This window comes from Brachypodium distachyon, chromosome 2 (assembly GCF_000005505.3).
Source record: "Brachypodium distachyon strain Bd21 chromosome 2, Brachypodium_distachyon_v3.0, whole genome shotgun sequence".
Classification (NCBI taxonomy): domain Eukaryota; kingdom Viridiplantae; phylum Streptophyta; class Magnoliopsida; order Poales; family Poaceae; genus Brachypodium; species Brachypodium distachyon.
In genome coordinates, this window is record NC_016132.3 from 31,248,162 (window position 1) to 31,269,773 (window position 21,612).

Below are 21,612 nucleotides of genomic sequence, written 5' to 3' on the forward strand. Positions count from 1 at the left end.
CGGCAAGGTTCCATCCCGGGCAGCGGCTACGAGCAGCCCGGAAGGGCTAGCGGGGCTTCGGGGAATATTCCCGCCTGGGCACCTCCCGGGAAGCCGCTTCCCGGGGGGAGGTTCCCTGGTGCGTTGGGCCCGGGCGCTTCCCGGGGAGCGACTTGCCGGGACAGGGAGTTCCCAGGCGCAGGCCCTCGCCTCAAGGGTGGGGCCCAGTGAGCAGATCAACCGCGCCACGCGGGCGCGTGGCGGACGTGGGGTGCGTGGCCCCACCGGGGCAAGGAGTAAGGCGCCCGACTCATTAAATGAGCCGACAGGAGGGGCGTTACCCGTCCAAATCAAGTAAACAGTGGCTGTCCAATCCTACCCTAGGGTTTTAGACCCCTAGCGGCTGAGGTGGCGTCCATGCACACCACCAGCTCACCGAGGGGGAGTTGTATGCCTCCTCGCTCGACACTTGTAACCCATGCACCGTGGCACCTGTGGCATCCCCTTGAGTATAAAAGGAGGACCCCTGCCAGCGGTCAAAGGGTTAGGAGAGGACGGGCTCCAAGCTTTCAAAGGTTGGTTAGTTCAAGGTAGCAAGTAGCGTTCGCAAGGAAAGAGAGAGAGCCCGGGGACTTCCCCCGGCAAGGTGTAAACACTTAATCCATAAGCAATACTAGCTCAGACAAGCAGGACGTAGGGTTTTACACCTCCGGGTGGCCCGAACCTGGGTAAAAACGTGCGTGGATGTGTTCTTTGATTAGCGCGCACCCCTAGTACATCAATTTGCTGGCCCCACAAGGGACCATTGGCCGTGCCGGCGATCACCGGGGTGATCCCCGCCACCCCTGCCGAACCTAAAAGGGGGCCGTGACCGCACGCCCCCGGTGTCGGAGCACCGTGCGACGACACGGCGGTTTCCCTCGGGGACTACGGACGCGCCGCCTAGGACGAACGGAGAGCGGTGGCCGGCGGCGGCGAGGAACTGCAGGGCTCCAAAACAAAAATTAATCACGTCAAAAGATGGGCAAGAAGGAGAGGGAAAGGAATAGGGGGGCGGCGGCAGTTGCGGACCCTTTGGTTGCCGGTAGTGAGCTTCGCAAGGCGGCGGCAGAGACGAACTCCGGCGAGCAATTCCGGCGAGGCGAGAGGAAAAACGAGCGCGGGAGTTGGGGGAAAAGAGAGAGAAGAGTTTGGGCTTCGGGGTGATGCGCTCAGAAACGGGGTTGAAGCTTGGAGACGTGGAATCGTGGCCGGTTCGGACGCGCGCGGGGCCAGAGATCTCAGGCGGCAGTTGGAGACGAAGATGGAGCCTGACAGTGGGGCCCACCTGTCAGCAGCACAGGCGCGCACGCGGTCCGGTTCGGTCGGTCGGTCGGCTCGGTCGGTCCGGTTCGGCCCATTAGGCCGGGCCGGCCTTGGTTTTCTTCTCTTTTTTTTTTCTATTTCCTGTTTTTGAACCTCAAAATTGATTCAAAGCTCCAAATCACTCCAAATAAATTGCAACAAAATTTTTAAAATCATATTTTCATAAGGTCTAACTTTTGGGATAAGAATTCCATCAAAATAAAATATTTAAAAATACATTTGCCTATAAAATGGCTTTTAGGGCCTTTTAGGCTAACAAAATAAATTATTTTTCAAAATAGTTTCAAAAGCCAAATTATGGGATAGCTTTATATATGCATTAAATCCCTTTTTATACCAAAACCCTCATGGGTTAAAATGCAATTATTCAAAAGCAAAAACAAAGCCCAAATTCAAGCAAAGGCACTTTTGCAGGGGGTTTTTTGGGCAAATTTTAGGGTTTTGAAAGTGATTAAATGCAAGAATGGCATGATGCATATGAAATGCAATGCATATGATGAGTTTTGAAAATTGGGATGTTAGAGTTGTTTGTCTATCCTCACATGGTTTCCTTTGGACACATGATCTATGAGGAAATGGTGTCGAATATTAATGTGCTTCGTGTGAGAGTGTTGGACGGGATTATTGGCAATCTTTATGGCACTCTCTTGTCACACGGAAGAGGAACGGCATCCACTAAGATACCGAAGTCTTTGAGAGTTAGCCTCATCCAAAGAAGTTGAGCACAACAGCTGCCTGCTGAAACATATTCTGCTTCAGCCATCGACAAAGCAACAGAGTTCTGCTTCTTTGAAGACCAACTCACTAAGGATCTTCCGAGGAATCGGCAAGTGCCGGAAGTGGATTTTCTATCAACCTTGCAACAAGCATAATCTGAGTCAGAATAGCCAACAAGATCGAAAGAAGCTCCTTTGGGATACCAGAGACCGAAGCATGGGGTGTGAACTAAATATCTGAGGATTCTTTTCACTACCATGAGGTGCAGTCTCGGGGATCTGCTTGAAACCTTGCGCATATGCAAACACTCAACATGATATCTAGCCAAGATGCACAAAGATAAAGTAAACAACCAATCATGTAACGAAAAACCTTTTGATATACTAGTAGTGTTGAGGTCAAGATGACCATTTGTTTGGCATTGGAGTTTCAATTTCCTTGGCATATTCCATCCCAAATTTCTTCAGCATATCCCTGATGTACTTCGTTTGAGAGATGAAGATTCCATTCTTCATTTGCTTGATTTGAAGACCGAGGAAGAACTTCAATTCCCCCATCATGGACATTTCAAACTTCTTCGTCATCATCTTTCCAAATTCTTCGCTGAAATCAGGGTTAGTGGAACCAAACAAAATATGTCCACATATATTTGACACACAAAGAGATCATCATTTATTTCTTTGTAAAAAGTGTTGGATCAATTTTACCAATTTTGAACCCTTTTTGACTAAGAACTTTCTAAGGCATTCATACCAGGCTCGAGGTACTTGCTTCAAGCGATAGAGTGCCTTATCAAGTTTATAGACATGATTAGGATGTTCTGGATCTTCAAAACCAGCAGGTTGTTCAACATAAACAAGTTCTTCAATTGTTCCATTTAAAAATACACTTTTCACATCCATTTGATATAAAGTTATGTCATGATGACTAGCATATGCAAAAAGAATTCTAATTGATTCAAGACGTGCAACAGGGGCATAGATTTCACCAAAATCCAAACCTTCAACCTGAGTGAAGCCTGTGCAACAAGACGTGCTTTGTTCCTCACGACGATTCCGTCTTCATCTTGCTTATTTCTGAAGACCCATTTGGTGCCGATGACATTTTGCTTTGGCCTTTCAACAAGGGTCCAGACTTGACTTCTCTTGAAGTTATTCAGGGTGCGTTTGGTACCTTAGCTAAGGTGCGCAATAGCTCAGCTGCCCAGTTAGCCACGCTCAACTTTGCTTCGGTTGCCATCACAAATTGTTTGGTTCTCAACGCTAGCTTTTGTTGCACTGTTAAATTATTTCGCGCTGGCCGAGCTTGCCGTCGAAGGAGAGCCGAATCGGCTCTCCCAGATGGGCAAGGTTTTTCTAGCTCCAGGAGGCCAGCTGGCCCTCAAAAGCAAGGTAACTGCCGTGGTTCCAAACGCGCATCCTAGCCAGGCAAGGCTAGGTGGGAGTTTGCCTGGGATCCAAACACGCCCTCAGTTCTTCATGCATAGCCATTACCCAATCCGGATCCGATAATGCTTCATCCGCTTTCTTGGGCTCAACTGAAGACACAAAAGAGAAGTGCTCACAAAAATTCTAAACACGTGAGCGAGTTTGAGTACCTCTTCTAATGTCTCCAAGGATTTGATCAACACGATGATCCTTATGAATTCTTTTGCAGATCTTCGGATGATGTACTTCACCACCAGCAGTGCTAGGTTGTGCTTCATTTGAAGCAGCAGTTTGTTCTTCAGCTGGGGTGGAAGCTCCGGTTTGGTCAGTTTCTTTAGCTTATGAAGCACCTTCTTCATTATTGATTCCGGATTAACTTTGCTTGATTTCTTCTGGACGAATATCACCAATGGCCATCTTTTGGATATTTCCTGAAATTTCGTCAATATCTACAGACATTGGCAATTGCTCTTCCTGGGAGCCATTAGCTTCATCGAACTGCACATCCTTAGCAATTTCAACAACTTTTGTGGTGTTGTTGAAGACTCAATAAGCATGTGCATTCGAGGGATAACCCAAGAAAAAACCTTCGTCACATTTATAATCAAACTTAGCTCGTCTATTCTTCTTGTTGAGGATGTAGCATTTGCTTGTGAAGACTCTGAAGTATGACACATCAGGTTTGCGGTTGGAGATGAGCTCGTATGGAGTTTTCTTCAGGAGTCGATGAGGATACAAGCGATTTGAAGCATGGAAAGCGGTGTTGAGGGCTTCAGCCCAGAAACGGTCAGGAGTCTTGTACTTGTTCAGCATGGTCCGGGCCATTTCAATCAACGTACGGTTCTTCCTCTCCACCACCCCATTTTGTTGAGAAACATGAGGTGCGGAGAACTCATGCTTCACGCCGAACTCATCGAGGAATTCTTCCATCATCAGGTTCTTGAATTCTGTTCCATTGTCATTTCGCACGCCCTTGATGGATACTTCAAATTCATTCTGGGCTCTTAGTGCAAACTTCTTAAAGATCTCAACTACTGTGCTCTTATCATCCAAAAAGAACACCCAAGTGAAGCGTGAATAATCATCAACAATCACAAATCCATATGAGTTACCTCCTATACTCATGTATGTTGTAGGACCAAATAGATCCATGTGAAGCAACTCGAGAGGTCTTGAAGTAGACATGACATTCTTCGCGGGATAAGACGCTCCGATTTGCTTCCCAGCTTAGCATGCACTGCATAAACGATCCTTCTCAAAGGAAACGTTCTTCAAGCCTCGGATGTGGTCGCCTTTGACAAGTTTGTTTAGATTCTTCATGCCCACATGACCGAGTCTTCTATGTCAGAGCCACCCTAGTGAAGATTTTGCAACTAGACATGTAGGGGGTGAGTATGAGGAGTCTTCAAAATTTACAAGATAGAGATTACCCTTTCTTCGCCCTCTGAAGACAAAAGAGTTATCCTTTTCTGAAGTAACATACACATATGGTCTTGTGAAGCAAACGATTAGTCCATGATCACATAGTTGAGCAACAGATAGAAGATTATATCCAAGTGATTCAACAAGAAGTACTTCACTAATAGACAGGTCATTTTCCTTAGAAAGAGCAACTTTGCCGAGACCAATTACCTTTCCCTTACCATTGTCACCAAAAGTGATGTTCTCATGATGTTGAGGACCAAGTTCTAAAGAGCTAAACATTTTCTTCTCACCGGTCATGTGATTCGTACATCCGGAGTCCATGACCCACTCCTTTCCTCCGGATGCATATGCCTATGAAGAAAGTTAGGCTTGTTTAGGCACCCATGTCTTCATGGGTTCCTGCATGTTAGTAGAACTTGAAGAAATCAAGGCATCACGAAAAAATGCAATGACAGATTTTGGCACTCAAATTTGAGGTTTCGCATGTTCTCCACGCATTATGGTTCCAGTGAAATTAGCTCTTGCTTTGTTATCCTTACCCATTCTCAGAATGTAAGATTCATTAACATGGAATATCGGGTAAGACGGTGAAGTATTGGGACGCTTTAAAGCATCCTTGGGAGGATTCAGGTTTCCTAAAAATGGAGGAACCTCAGCATACTTCCCTCTTTCCTGGACAAATGTTGTAGGGGGATATTGCTCAGGGAGCCAAGCATCACCGTTGACATTGTACTTCCTCAAAACCGATACAATCCTTGCGTCGGCGAGGAATTTGAAGACCAAGAATTTGGTTCAAGGTTTCAGTCCCTTGGTGACACTTGAGCATACCAGCCTCAATCTGCTTCTTCAACTTAGCATTTTCTTCAATCGGTGAGAGATCACTAGGTGAAGGGTTAGTGACAGCAGTGCAAGATTCACCAATAGAAGTAGTAAAGCTAGAAGCAATATCAGGTGAATCAATTGAAGTAAGGAAATCAGTTTGACAGCATTTGAAGTAGTGATTTGAGGAATGTTGTTCAATGAAGAATTGCATTTAAAACATACTTCAGAGGAATCATCATTTTGAGGTAAGTTGACTAACTTAGCATTGAGATCAAGATTCTCAGATTTGAGATCCTCATAAGAGTTCTTCAGATTATCATGCTCGAGTTTGATCGAAACATAGTTAAGACTAGTCTCAGCATGAACTTTCTTCAGATCCTTATGAGACTCTTCCATGACCCGAAACTTAGACTTGAGTCTTTTGAGTTCATTAGCCATGTTAGTGTTCTTCTTGATCTCAGTGATAAGCAAGTCTTCTTGCTTCTCAACAATGAACTGAAGTCTTTCATATGTCATGGGTTCAGATTCTTCATTATCAATTTCATTATTATCACTAGAATTCACTCAACTTCACTATGAGATGATACCTTAGAGTATTTTGCCATGAAGCATGATGGTGAGTTGCGATCGTCTCCGGAGGCATCTTCAGATGATGAATCTGCAGAGTCAAATAGTGAAGTCTTCTCTTTGGCAGATGAAATAGCTATGGCCAATCCGGCGACGCCGTCTTCAGACTCAGAATTAGATGATTCTTCAGACGATGAAGAATCTGAGTTCCATTCACCAACAGGTGCTCTAGAGTAATACTTCCCCTTCTTCTTGTGAGCAGAGTCCTTATTCCAATCCTTCTTCTTGTGACGGTCATGGCTCTACTTGTGAGGATGTTTCTTGAATCCCTTCTTCTCCTTGTCTTCATCGTCTTTCTCGGGACATTCAGCGATGAACTGCCCTTTCTTGCTACAGTTGAAGCAAGTTCTTTTGGCCATATCAGATTTCTTCCGATGAGCAGATTTCCGATACTTGGTGCTTTAGTTTGTTTCCAAACTTTCTTCCAAAATTCTTATTGAACCTCTTCACAAACAGAGCAAGCTCATCACTGGAGTTGGATTCTTCATCAGACAAAGATGAGTCTTCAGATTCTTCACTGGAGTTGACGATCTTCTTGGATGATTTCTTGGCCTTGAGTCCAATGTTCTTCTTCGAACTGGATCCAGGACCATGGATCATCTTCTTTTCTTCCTGATCAAGCTCATATGACACAATTCTTCCAAGCACCCATGTAAGGGTTAACTCCTTGTAGTCTGGCCGATGCTTGATCAACTCACAGACAGTGGTGTACTCCATGAGAAGAGCTCGAAGAAATCTTCTGTTTTGCATCAAGTCAGTGATATTGTGATCATCAAGAGTATTCAGCTCATTCACAATAGTGCTCATGCGATCATAGAGTGAAGAAACAGTCTCACTGGGCTCAAGCACAAGTCTGTCAAACTGACTGATGAGGCGAGAAATTCTAGAATCTTTGACAATGGTTGTCCCTTCATGAACTTCAGCGAGAATATCCCAAATCTTCTTGGCATCAACAAGGTTACTAATCTTGTTAAACTCAGCATCACTGACAGTTGAGAAGATGATATCACAGGCTTTGGTGTTCGCTTGATATTTCTTTAGAGAAATAGCATCATATCCAGAGATGGGTCCCTGAGGAACAACAAAACCGTTTGTGACTGCTTCCCAAGCACAAGTGTCAGTAGATATGATGTGAGTCTTAATTCGATTTTTCCAAATAGCATAATTGGTACTGCTAAGAACAGGTAACTTCCCTTCTTTAGACATACTTCTTCCTCAGGTGGTTAAACCAAAACAAGGAGACCTTGCTCTGATACCAAGTGAAGATCGAGTACGTCACAGGGGGGCTGAACGTGACCAGTTTTAAGTTTTCTTCAAAAATGAAGACTGAAGACAGTCACAGTGCTTCAACAATAGATCTTACTTAGCAATTTTAGAGTAGCAACGGAATGAAGAAAGATGAACAAGTTAAGCAGTAGCAGTGAAGACAAGAACAGTAAGAACAATTTGTACTTCAACAGAAAGTATGAGATTGAGGAACGATATCACCAGAACACGAAGACACAGGGAATTTGTTTTCCGAAGTTCAGATTGTTGGCACAATCGTACGTCTCCGTTGAGGGGGCTGAGTCACATAAGACTCGCGGACACACAAGTCCACCCAATCCTCCTGAGCAAAGACCTAAGTCTCGCCCAGTTACTCGTGATAGATCTTGAGGTGATCTCCGAACCTTCACAGACTGGTTGATGGCGAATCACAAGCTTCGATTGCTCTTCAACACTGACTCCGAGCCGTCTAGGTGATGCCAATCACCAAGAGTAACAAGCTTCGAGTGCTCGGCTAGAGAGGGGATCCCATTCTTCACGCTCATTTCAGCTCTAAGGGTTTTATCAGGTGTTCTTCAAAACATCTCGCCAGGGATCACCACTGAACCCGTTTGGGGTGGATCGTCTTATATAGCCTTGGCCACGGCCGATCTAGCCGTTGTGACCCGTTGGATAAAGTGATCCTTGAGACTCCAGCTTACACTTTATCTCTTTGTCTCACAACGGTTGGATTACGTGGTCAAAACGTAAAGCGACAAAGCTTTTTCAAACACATTTGAAATCAGAGTGAAGACTTCACGCGGAAGTTTCTGTGAAGCCTGAAATGCTTCATTCTTCACTCCGACAAAAAACACTCACACAGAAAATGGTTTTCGCTTAAGCTGAACATGAAGAATAGGTTTCACCTGAACCAGCTCCACACTTCAAACCCCCCTTAATAGTACGGTGTTCCTATACTCAAGTGAAGAAAAAGCTACGGAAAGACCTATGAAGAAAGCTACGATTCACATTCTTCACCATTCTTCACTGAGTTCTTCATACTTCAAGCCAGTACCTGTACTTCAATTTTTAGGGGTCGTCGATGCTGGTTAAACCAGAACTACAACCTGAAACACTCCGTTTAACTCATTAGTTCCTCAACCATGTTGTCATCATTCATCAAAACCCATACAGGGGCAAGGTTTCCCTTTCACCTCGCTTGAAGGCGTCGATGGCGCTTTCATCGGAGACTTCCTCAGAAGCGTGTTTGGTGTTGGTCCAGTGTTGGATGTACGAACGGATGGATTCTCCCTCTTTTTGAATGCAAGCTCGGAGTTTCTCGAGGGAGACGGGTCATTTGTACGTGGACCTGAAGTTGCGGGTGATAGCTTGGACGAGCTCCTCCCACAAGTCAATGTCATCTCGTGGTAAGCCAATTAGCCACGTGCATGCAGGGCCTTTGAGTTGCAGCTGCAGGCACTGCATGGCGGTAGTACGAGAACCGCCTTGGCAGCGAATCCCGGTGAGGTAGTCTTCCAGACAAGCCTTGGGCTCTTGAGTGCCGTCATACTTGGCTAGATCGGTCGGGGGTTTGAAATTTCTGGGCATCCTAGATTGACGGATGCAACAGCTGAAGCATGGCGCTCCGCATGTCTCAGCCTCGTGATCGGAGTCCGGCGAGCGGTCGTGATACCTGTCTCGCCGATCGCGGTTTGCGACCCGGGGAGACCCCAGTGTTCCCCTCGGGTGCGAATCGCGCTCCCTACGAACTCGTGGAGGCGGGTCGGGGTCATGCTGGATTTCTCCTTCGCGGCGGGATGGAGTCCTATCCTGCGGCTGCCTTCGGTTGTTGAAGTCTTGGCTGATACAAGAAGCCCCCGCTTTATTCAATCCTTCCAGAATCTTTTTGTGAAGCCGCGAGCGCGGGTCACTGTCGGGTGGCTGGATTGTTTGTAGGTAGGTATTGGCTGCAAGCAAGGCAGCCTCCAGGGTTTCTGGTATCATATCGCCGTGGTCGTCAACCGACATGAAGCTTGGAGCCAGGTTTCGGGTCGTGTGATCACGACGCGAGATGTTTCGTCTTGGGAGATCTCTGGGAGGTGTGGCTCCATCAGAGTCGCTGAGTGAACCCAGGCGAATTCTTTTGTGTGCCTGGATATCTTCATCCAGTTTCTTCAGCCTCTCCGCTTCAAGCTTTTGCTTCTTGACGAAATCCTCCTTCTCTTTGTTCAGGTCACGTTGAGCCCTGGCAAGTGAGTTGGCATATAATTGCAATTCAGCAATGGTGCGATCCTTCATGAGGACTCCCGACTCAAGAGCTGCCTGGACTCGAGCTTTCTCTGCCGCAGAATATCCAGCCAGTAGATTTGCGAATGCATTCGCGGCCGGAGGAGTCTGCTTTGGGGCAGCGGGATTTGTCATGAAGACTTGAGGGATGGCGCACTCGGGCGCAAGATCGCTGCTACTATGGCAGCCTTCCCGCTCTGAGCAGTTGCCGGCATCGCCTAGGACGGGGCTTTCTGTAGACTAGGGTGGATTGCTGTCAGAACCGGAGGAGGTTCCTAGGGAAACCTGCTCTGTTTCGTCGGGTGAACCCGGCGAGGTGAGGTTGTCATGGAAACTCCCTTGTTCTGAGCGGTCGCCAGCGTCGCTAGGGACGGAGCTATCCGCATGTAAGGATGGATCTTTAAGATCAGAGCAGGTCCAAGAGGGGACTCGCTCTGCCTCTTTGAGTAGCTCCGACGAGCTTGTCGGCGGGTCTTTCTCTGAAGGAGAAAGGAGAAGCAATTCTTTCGGAGTCGAAGGAGTCGGACACGGTAATCGAAGGATACCGGATCGGACGTGGAGCTCGCCGAATATGAGGTCCAAGCGGGCATCAAGCTTGTCCAAGACCGCGGGGTTGGACTGAAGGCGAGCGACAGAAGACTCGAGGATCGTCGACTCCGCCTGAGTCGATGATGGTTCTGCTGGATCTGGAACCGGCGAGGTCGTGTTTCCAACACACGTTCTTCCCACAGACGGCACCAATGACGAAGATGTAACTTTGACAATGTTCATATTGATGGACTTGTATCAAGGAAAGATTTCGAGTGTGTGTTGGCAAACTCGTCGGCTAACAAGGACACAGGGGACACGATTTACCTAGGTTCAGGGCCCTCGATGAGGTAATACCCCTACGTCCTGCTTGTCGGATCTGTATTGATGAGTCGATTACAATGGGGTGCCGCAGAGTTTAGATGCACTAAGTCGTCGAGTGCGTCTAGGCGACTTGTATCTAAGTTGGAGGTTCTCTTGGTTTCCCCTCCTGGTCCTTTATATATGCAGGAACTCAGGTCTCAGGTAGAGTCCAAGTCGGTTACAATAAGGAGATATACTCTAATTAACCTTCCTTGTCTTGAGTCGCAAGATTTGGTATGTAGACTCCTGGAGTCGAAGTAGGCTTCCTTGTGGGCCCCCAGCTGGGCTGTACCGGGTATACTCGAGTCGAGTACGTGGTTAGTCATAACCACGTCACATGTGGTTTTGGCAACCGAAGACAATCCTTATGGACTAATGTTTGTATTGTGTTATTTATTGAAGGGATGTTCCATAGGAAATATATGAAGACCATTGGAATTGAAGGCATAAAGATAATAAAGAAGAAGAAAATGAAGAGAACTTGAAGGCATGAAGATGGTCATGTTGGGCTCATAAGTTGAGCCATGAATGATTAATATCTTGAGAGAATGATTACAAGATAAGGATTCAAGATATGGCTTCATGATTAAGGTTATGGTGTGCTCATGAGTTGAGCAATGGTTGACCAAGTCATGGAGCAAGCACTTCAAGTGAAGAATCCGTTATTGTGTCTCAAGATGTTATTATAGAGAATGAAGATGACCAAAGTGATATTCATGGTGAATCCAAGTATGGTCATGAGAAAGCATTTGGTAATCATGTCTTGAAGCAATTAAGATTAAAGTATGAAGAGTTCATTATTGGCTTGAAAATATCATAGAGATGAAGAGTAAATCAAAGATCGACGAAGGTTGACTAAGATGAAGTGCAATGATTGGATTCAAGTTGGTCAACACACAAGCATAAATGATGTTCTGCGTGGGATCTAGTGATCTAGTGGTATGGTTAGCACTTGTTAATTGCGCTTGTGACTTAATCCATATACTATGTGTTTGCTATTTCTATGTGGGTTAGGTGCAACTCTTGGGTTTGAATCAACAAGGAAGAATTCACATGGCTTATGAGAGATAACATCAAGTTGAGATGATCATCAAGGTTGAGAAGGGCGAGTCCAAGATAAGCATCTCGAGAAGATACATACTTGAAGCATGACATCCTTTTGGAGATAATGGGCACGTGAAGATGTGCTTAAAGTGAAGGGCACCCACATTGGAGTATGGGGGAGCAAATTGAGAATCTTCATCACCAAGTGATCGTGATGAAGCAAAGGATTTCAACTTGAGATGAGCATGAACGCCTGCATCAACCTCAAGTGGAATGCACAAGGCAAAGGTAGCTAGGTTTTCCTAGTTTTACCAGTCTCAAGGAGTTTGGTGGGAGACCGGTTTATAAGTTCGATAGCCATTCTATCAAGAGGGGCTTTCGGGCATGCTTCATGCGTAGATGCTCAAACCTTAGCATATTTGGATCATCTATTTTGGTTGGAATTTGTTGGTTTTCTATGTGGGGTAGTATATCTCGTCCTTATATTCGAAACAAGACCAAGTTCATCGAAAACGGAGTTCGTATGACAAAGTTATTCACATTTTCGCGTGAGTGGTTTCTGCTATTTTTGCTGCCGATGTGCATCCGAATTTTGGTCCGGATTTCCGGACGAGAGATTCCGGACGCCCGGATTAGTTCCGAAAAGTAGTCTCGAGAGTCCAGTAGCCTCCTATTGATACAGTGCCCAAATCTGAATTTCATTCGGAATTCCGTACGAGATTCCAGATTCACCCAGACTGGCTCCACGGTTAGATTTTTTTTGGAGGGGGGGGAGGCTATATAAAGGGGTCTTCTTTCCCACGGGAGAGACACTTCTCTCATATCTGAAACCCCCCATTCTTGAGAGCATTCTCCACCTCCCCAAGCCCCAAATCTTCAATCTAAGTGAAGGCAAATTTGAGGATCTAGTTGGAGGGTTCATTGGTTGATCTCCTTCCTTGTTCCTCCTCTCAAATTTCTTACTTTGTGTGGGATTTGAGAGAGAGGGATTTGAGCATTTCTTGTGTTCTTGCTTTGCATTTGGTGCATAGGTTTGAGCTCTCCACCTTGATTTATTTGAGTGAGAGCCCATGAACTTGTTTCTCTTGGAGGTTCACTTCCTAGACGGCTTAGAGATAGTTGCCCCGATGACCTATTCGTGGAGATTGTGAAGAGGCCCGAGGTTCCCCTTCGTGGGATTTGTGAAGTGGCATTGGAGCTTGCCATCTTCAGAGTGGAGGAAGAAGCTAGCCGAAGTGAATGAGCTCCAACTTCATGGAAGAGGCTCAAGAAGAATAAGGTGAGCCTTTCGGTGGCATTTCAGGGATTCGGTGTATACCCCGCACCTCTCCAACGGTGATTAGCTTCCTATGAAGTGAACATCGGGATAAATCAACGTCTCCGCCTGCCTCAGGTAATTCCTAAACCGAGTTCATTCACTTGTGCTTTAATTTAGGATAGTCATCGTGCTTGAAGTTCTCTATCTTATATATAGTGTGTGCTTTGTGCTATCTTATATCTTTTGCTAGCTTGTTGTTTATTAAGTGCTCATCTCTTGTAACTTAAGTTGTTGGTGCACTATAGTTGAGCCTAGCATATTTAGAATTTGTTCTTGAATATCTCCTCCTAGTTTAATTCCGCATTTAGGATATATAGAGCCAAATCCGTAGAAGTTCTTAGAACGCCTAGTTTAATTCCGCATTTAGGATGTGTGCTTGAATATATCCGCCTAGTTTAATTCCGCGAGGCAAGAGGTTTGTGATATCTGGGTGATACCATTTCGAGACAATCACACATGAGTTCTTCAGCCGGTTGGGTGCAGTCTTAGACTTGAAGGAATTTGGTGTTTCCTTTTGTCCTTATTTTGTGTGGTTCAGTTGTGTATACTTTGAGAATTGTACTCGAAATGTATTTTAATAATATATAATTGAGTGCATCGATCGATGCAAACGCCGAGGCTTTTTCTCTTTCAGAAAAGACTTAAGACAAAACTCATTATATAAGTGATCTTACTCTAAATGACGTGGAGAGTTAGCACGCCTCTAACCACGTAGATACCGCAAGAATAACGGATTTCCTAGGGATCAGTCGCATGAGAAAACAAATTTCTCAGTCGACAGCGGAAAAGAGAATAGCTAAGTAAGAAAATAACCGAAGAGAAATCAGCGAAAGGCAGTTCGTCTGGTGGCGTGTTGATATTAAGTATCTTGCAGAGGTCGCACGTTCTATCCTCAACCTTGTCTTTTTTTTTCTTTTTCTTTTTTTTTGGTTTTTAATTTATAAATCGTTTCATTTTTCTTTTAATTTTTTCTCTTACCTTTTTTTTATTTTATATATGCGCACTAACGTAATATAGCAGTATAAGATAATTTGTGCACTTGTTTTATTTTTTGCATCCCGATTTTTTTTGCATGAGTTGCATATTCTTAAAATTTTAGTGCAACTAAAAATATTCACCCGCAATTTTAAATGTTTCACTTGCAATTTTTAGAATCGTGCATAACTTTCACCTGCAATTTTTAAAATCGCGCATAAAATTTCACATGCAATTTTTAGAATCTGCATAAAGGTTCACATGCAATTTTTAGAATCGCGCATAAACTTCATCTACAATTTTGAGTATCGCACATAAACTTTCACCTGCAATTTTTAGAATCGTGCATAAAGTTTCATCTGCAATTTTGAGAATCGCACATAAGGTTTTACCTGCAATTTTAAAATCGGGCATAAAGTTTTTCATGCATTTGATTGTTATTTTTTGTTGCATTTTTCCTTTTGTTCGTGGAGTTTGGTTGTGCTGTGCAATTGTGCATTCGTCCGAATCGGTCATTTTTCAAATTTCAAGTTTTTAGCATCGTTTAAAAATTCGTAGCAATACACGTGAGAAGTATATAAGTGGGAACTCGATTTATTAATATAAAAATGAATGCTTTTTATTTTGATCACACACATACACATGCATGTTCACACACGCACGGACGGAGATGCTGCCCGGTCGACTGACAAATCATATTTCTCAGACACTGAGCCCTATCTAGTCCCTGAGAATAAATTGCAGGTGAGGGGCTTGCACGCATTAATTCAAAAAACAGGATGTACATGAAGTTTGTCAAAAGAAAAAAGTAGTCCGTTGACATTAAATTTGTAAATAAAACGTTACAGCAAGCAGAGAAACCGTCAGAACCGCTACATGATTTCGTATTAATCAGAGCATTTGCGACTCATAGGTTTGATGAGAAGTCAAACGCACGGCCTAAATGCCATTATGGCGAAATTCTAGAAGTAGTCAAAATCACTCTGGGCGTCGCCGGTGCCCGGTTTGGCCGAAGAGGCGCCGCTCTCGGGCGCTTTCTTCTCCTTGCCAGTAGCAGCAGCAGCGTACTGCCGGAAGTCCACCGGCTCCGGCACCGACGGCGGCGCCATGCTCCTGACCAGCGCCCAGTTGACGCCTTCGAAAAACGGGTGCTGCTTGATCTCCGTGGCACCCCTGGTGAAGGCGATCCTCTTCTGCGGCTCCTTAACTAGCAGCCCCCTGATGAGGTCCCGGGCCACGGCGCTTGCGCCGCCCCCGGAGGATCCCCCGAAGTCTGACGGGAACCGCAGCGGCTGCTCGATGACGTTGCAGAGCGTGGCGCGGTTGCCGGCGCCCTTGAATGGCGTGGTGCCGTGCAGCAGCTCGTAGAGGAAGATGCCGAGCGTCCACCAGTCGACGGCGCTGCCGTGGCCCTCGCCCCGGATGATCTCGGGCGCCAGGTACTCGTGCGTGCCCACGAAGGACATGGACCGCGCATCCGTGGGCTCCGCGTTGAACTCCACCGTGGCCGCCGCCGGGTTCAGCGCGCCCACGTCGCTCTTGGACGCCTTCCGGCTCCGGCGCGGCAGGATGCGCGGGAAGAAGAAGGACGACTGTTGTTGCTGCTGCTGCTGCTGTTGGGTGGCCTGGTTGGGGCCGCTGCCGCTTTCGCCCCCTTCGCCGCTGCCTTCTCTGGGGGCGGCAACGCCGCTGCTGTTGTGCACGGATGATGATTTGACGAGCGTGGGGCAGACGGAGCACCGTAGGGACAAGTCGAAGTCGGAGAGCATGATGTGGCCGTCGTCCCTCACCAGCACGTTCTCAGGCTTCAGGTCCCTGTACACGATCCCCAGCATGTGCAAGTACTCCATCGCTAGCAGTATCTCCGCAGTGTAAAACCTGCAAAATTAACCCTTGTCACTCAGAGTCCGGCCGTTGGCAAGATCACAACATAAGATGGAAGGAGATGAATGGACCTGGCGGCTTGCTCGGAGAAATGCTTGGCGGGCTGCTTCTGGCGGAGGGAGTGGAGGTTGCCGCCGCTGCAGTACTCCATGACGAGGCAGTAGAACTTGTCGGTCTCGAAGTGGGTGTAGAGCGTGGGGAGGAAAGGGTGGTCGAGGAGGCCGAGGATCTCGCGCTCCGTCTGCGCGCGGGCCATCTTGTTGCGGCTGATGATGGACGCCTTGTCCATCACCTTCATGGCGAAGAAGGCGGACGAGCCACGGAGCTCCACCAGGTACACGCTGCCGATGTCGCCGTACCCCAGCCGCTTCAGCAGCCGGAAGTGGCCCAGGTTCAGCCCGGCCAGCTCCTGGGCCGTCGCCTGCTGGATCGCCTCCCACCGGCTGTCACCGCCCGTGTGCCGCTTCACGTTCGCCGTCGACGGCGCTGCGCTGCTGCTGCTGCTCTCCGAGCTGCTGCTCCGGATGCTCCGGCTCGTGTCCAAGCTGCCGTTGCCCGCCGCGGCCACGCTTTCTGTATTATTCTGATGGTTCGCGCTGGCCGCCGCCGTCGAAGCTCCTCCTGTCACCTCCAATGCTTGCGGCGTCCTCTGAACAGGATGGTTCAGATTGGCTTTTTCGACATGGTGATCCGGCCTATTTTGGGGCTTCTGATTCTTGTTGTCGGTGGGGACATGCGACGAATGGCCTGATGGTTTCGAGGTTGCGGATTGAAATGTGATGAATTCATCGTCTTCGAAGCTGTCTTTATCGTATTCGTTACTGTTCTTCTGAGGACTGAAATCCATGCCGTCATCTTCCATGGTGGGATTCCCCTTTGTGCTTGGACAATTTATCTGGAACTTCGCAAGGCAGGGACAATATCAAAAGCTAATTGCTAGTTAAGCTTGCATAACGCAACTGCAAAGGAAAATAGATTTCATGGCAGATTAAGCTAAACAAAACTGGCAAGGTATCAGAGGTAATTTGGTTAATTCAGGAGAATTCCAGAACTTAATGATCAAGGAAAAAACATGAAACCTGGCAGTCAAATCTTGCCGACTAGTGCTTCAAATGGCAAACAAATCAATCGATGCTTCATATCAACACCAGCAAAGATCAAAGCCGCCGATGGAAGAAAATGACACAAGGTTGTATTCGTCTTGCCATAGTGGGGAAACTGCAATTCTCAACGACTAGAAAAGATTGATTTGTTGGAAGAAAAACTGGTAAGAATGCATGCAAACTTGGAGTTGAATTCGTGGGGCTGTGAGAGGAAGCCGTGGGGTTGGAGGCAAGTAGATGGATGAAGAAGGCACTGCTAAATTTAGCAAAACGAGAAAATAGTATTTTGGGTCTTCCATGGTCAGGTGCCTCTCTCTCCCTGTCTTGGCTCCAGGCTGTGAGAGGAAGCCGTGTGTTGTGTTCCTTGAATTTCTCTATCTTTTTTTAACCTTGTATTATTTTCTTCCTAGATGGCACTAGACGTGGGCCAGCTCATATAGATTTGATCCATAATATTATTGCAATATTGACCACCATAACCCTCGGAAGTCGTTCTTATCGTGATAACTGGTCATCCTCCGTATAGTCTCTTTTTTCGAAAATGGAAGCTTTTATTCATGTCAAGCTATATCGAGCGATAAAACCGATATAGTCTTGTCTTTTTTTTCGAAAAGGAGGAAAGCCCACGGTCTCTGCATCGATTGATACACACATCCATGATATTATTAAAATTTCAGTGGTCGTATAATGATATAGTCTTGTTACATCTCAGTTACTGATAATAAGTTGGTATATAATATAAAGCAGTGGCCGAGACAGAATTCTGTTATGCTCCGAATTATTAAAAATCATTAAAATTACCAAGCAAAAACCTGGGCCAAATCACCAAAACGTATAAGGAAAAATTAGAGACAACAAAACGCAACGGACTCCGAGCCTTCTCAGGCCATCACCACTCTCAGCCGTAGGATCTGTGTCTTTGGCCATCGCTGGCCGTCCAAACGCGGCCGGGCCTCGTGCCCGCTAGCTGGGCCGCTGCTCCGCCAGGAAAATCCACGCAACCTGGTGAATTGGGCCGGTTCGTAGCCCAGTTAGCGCAATGGGTGTGCCAGCCTGCAACCACCGTCCAGTCCGTGACCTTTCTCCTTCGCCTTCGAGCGGTTCGTTCCTCCCATTAATGGCTGTGGATGTGCTGCCACCGATCCACCTCCCTTCCTGCTGATTGGCATGACGACGGCGGCGGCTAAATGTCACAAGAGGAGGCGACACGCAGTCACCCTTCCACCTCCCCCCACCATCGGTCTCCCTTCCACCTCTCCCCGTCCCGCCGCCGGTCGCCCTTCGACCTTCCCCAATCGCAGCCTCCCTCCGCTGCTTTCATGGACAGCTACCTACCAAATCCCACGCAAGATCGAGCCATCCATCCACACAACTCTCCCATGGAACAGGAATCCAGGCAAGAAACCTTCTCCAACGATGTTGCTTCTTGCCTTCCTGGTCCAGTTTCGACGGCAGAAGCGACTCCACCAAGATCCTTTCGGTGAGCTTGCTGCTGCTCCTCCAATCCTTTTATTTCATTTGTGTTCTCTGTTAATTGCTTTGCGGGTCTTGAAGAGATGGATTCTCATTTTGTTCATCTTATTTACCGTAGAACTTCATTATTCACGAGAGGTCGAGAGTACTCTTCGGCAAGTTACTAAATTATGAGTTCTTTCTTATATATATTTAACCAAATGTTTTTTCTAAGTTGTGTTACTACTTTGGCTAACCATCTAGATTTTCCATAAGATGAGAGCGAATTAGATGGAGATCTATTTGAGAGTGATGGCTATCTATCAGAGGTACGTGTGTATACAACCCAGTCACTCATTTAGTTTTTACAACCATTTCAAATCTGAAGTACTTCCTCCGATCCTAAATTGTTGTCCAAATATTACATGTATCTAGACACCTTTTACGAATAGATACATTCATATTTGGACAAATTTGAGTCAAGAATTTAGGATCAGAGGGAGTAATATTTCTTCTATGTCACCTTAGACATAGATTTGAAGTGATCTTTCATATTCTGTGGACTGGTCTTCTACTTTCGTACATGAGTTTCTTTAACAAAGTTATTTTGGAGTTTGTCCTTTCTGATATGGCAATTTGGTAAGTAGTCCTGAAAGTTCATGGACCTTTTGATTTTGGTTAGTCATGCTCATGCATCCAAAAAATAGCGTATGAGGTGACACTTCTAGCATCCTCGAAGCTTCTTCTCCAGGCCACCCCTTCATCGTTCGTCTCCGATCTCTGCAGATCTAATCCAGTGATCACCCTCTATGATGGCGCCTGCCTTAGGCAACGATGGTCCAACCAAGCCACGGAGAGTCTATTGACCTCCCCTTCATCTAGACCCTCTCCTCTTTTCTTACAAACCATTGCACCCGATTTTAGGCAGCAACTGACCCCATGGGCATCCAAAACTGAAAGCAATTGCACAGGGAAATTCCACTTCTTTGACTAGCAAAATGAATAACATAGTTTTTTTTTTTGCAGGACTCCGTATCTTGCACTCTCTAGCAAAAGTTCCACACCTATTTACTGAAGCTTTCTTGCCGCACTTTGCTTTGTGAGCTCATTGTCAATAGTTTTACTTCAGAGAGTTGTCTCTAATGAATGACATTTTGGAGGAGACATGCTTACCTTACAATTAAGACATCAAAGGAACACAAAGTATGTCTTATGCATGGTTCACTAATTAAATACAGGTCGGACAGATTCTAATATCCTTGACTTACATTTTGTTGTTACGAGTGACAGTGCCAAGATTATCTTTTTCATGCTTAACTTCAGGTATCTCAGCTATAAATTTGTGAAAGTTCCTTGCAAGAAGCAAAATCACATAGGACAGCTAACCTGGAGTACCTCATCTGTGATGTTAGTTTGTGTGCAATACTAACCTGACATACTATATATATTTTCTCAACAGGCCACCGCGACAACTCTTCGTGATCTTAAGGTTTGCCACTTTTTCTTTCTTCAGGGTGTAATTGCTTATGTTGGTCTGTGTTACTGTTTTTTGCACTATAGAACACCATTTCCTATCATATTCACATGTTGCTTTCTTTATCATACAGCTAAATTTCGATTCAAAGTGGACATGCCCGGATGCAGGCAACGCGATTGCTTGCCATTATTTAGTTAGGATCAACCCATGTACTTTATATACAACAAGTTACAATTACTGTTTCCTGACATATGAATTATTTAATTTATTCAGTACTGCACATATTGCTACAGTGTTAGGTGGCATGGTTTCTAGGGTAACATTACTACTTACTTATACTTAATGTTGTCACCTGCACAATAGTATCCTAAACTATATGAATGGTTCCTCATTTTGACCCTCTGTGCCTTGGCCCGCTTAATATCTGTTTGAATATAGGACCACAGGTTGCTCGTTCCAGACAATACATCACTACACTGTTTGTACCATTCAAATGTAGAATATTTCCATATTTAGTTAGTCAGCTGAATTGTGCTGGTTTAGGGTAGTACAGTACTACTCAACGGTTCAGAAATATTTCTACATTGTTCCGTCGAGATGGACGGGCGCGGCAACGCGCGCGATGATGGTCTAGTATATTCTATGCCTCAGGCCGTGACTGGCTATCTGGGGCTGTCTCTGTCTCAGACATAAAGCACGATATTAGAAATGGTCAAGTTCAGCCTAGCCTATACAGATGCCGGAAGCTCTTCTCGGAGGAATTGAATCTTGTATTCCATAGGCCCAAGAGAAAGCAATATGCTGAATTTGGAGCGTGGATTGCTTCTTTTAGATAGCTCTCCTTTTTCTTTTTTACATGCACAATTACCCTTTTTTATTAATACAATGGTAGTAGATCTTTTGATCTATTGTCTTTATCCCTCAAAAAATATTAGTACTGATTTATTTATACATATAAACATCATGTTTGATAAACATATGAAAACATCTATATAGGAATTTTCCTTTACGAAAAAAAATAATCTATATAAGAATCTGGTGATGGCAAGTGATGCAAAATAACTTTGTTGTTGCTGACTCTTAACCGTCAGGATTATTAGACCTCACGGCATGAAGTTTCATAGTAAGTGGAAGTTTTTCCTTGAGTGATTATATCAATAGGCAATACTCTGTATTGATACGCGTAGTGAGGAAACTCAAAATACTATCAATACGCACGTGTGCGTCTACCTTTTATGTCATTGAGGTTTATTGCACAGGTAATTTAAGTCACTACATCTAAAACACATTGTACCCACCACGGTTTTATCCTCAAAGATTGGCTAGAAACATCAAGAACATCGTAAAAACTATGCATCTATAAATAACTCAAAATCAACCATCACAAGAATTGCATAGCATAGATCAGTTCATAAACAAATGATCCACCATCAAAAAGAATTACATCATGCATGTATAATCATGTACGTTAGCTCATATGACCAATAAAACAACAGAGTACATAGAGAGATCAAATACTAGATACTACCACGAACCTGTTGTCCATAGGAGCACTACTCCCTATTGTAGTAACGG

At 45.4% G+C, this 21,612-nt stretch overlaps 1 protein-coding gene and 1 long non-coding RNA gene across 6 annotated transcripts; one reads left to right on the forward strand and one right to left on the reverse strand.

Moving 5' to 3' along the window:
- Positions 1–14,912: 14,912 nt before the first annotated feature.
- LOC100821801 (serine/threonine-protein kinase RHS3) lies at positions 14,913–17,454 on the reverse strand. Of its 3 annotated transcripts, none has more exons than XM_003566355.3 (3): positions 17,085–17,454; positions 16,077–16,900; positions 14,913–15,999 (listed from the first exon to the last, which is right to left on the reverse strand). In XM_003566355.3, exons 2-3 carry the CDS (start codon positions 16,865–16,867, stop codon positions 15,084–15,086), a joined length of 1,707 nt encoding a protein of 568 aa, XP_003566403.1. In that variant the 5' UTR covers positions 16,868–16,900; positions 17,085–17,454; the 3' UTR covers positions 14,913–15,083. The 3 variants fall into 3 exon arrangements, with proteins under 3 accessions (XP_003566403.1, XP_024315498.1, XP_024315497.1); XM_024459730.1 differs by having other exon boundaries at positions 16,077–16,964; XM_024459729.1 differs by having other exon boundaries at positions 16,077–17,454.
- Positions 17,455–18,184: 730 nt separating this feature from the next.
- Positions 18,185–20,439, forward strand: LOC104582715. 3 transcript variants are annotated; one of them, XR_001405940.2, is made up of 3 exons: positions 18,185–18,588; positions 18,700–20,049; positions 20,168–20,439. It is a non-coding gene; the product is annotated as an uncharacterized LOC104582715 (long non-coding RNA). The 3 variants fall into 3 exon arrangements; XR_001405939.2 differs by having other exon boundaries at positions 18,188–19,798; positions 19,884–20,049; XR_002964078.1 differs by having other exon boundaries at positions 18,185–20,049.
- Positions 20,440–21,612: the final 1,173 nt, after the last annotated feature.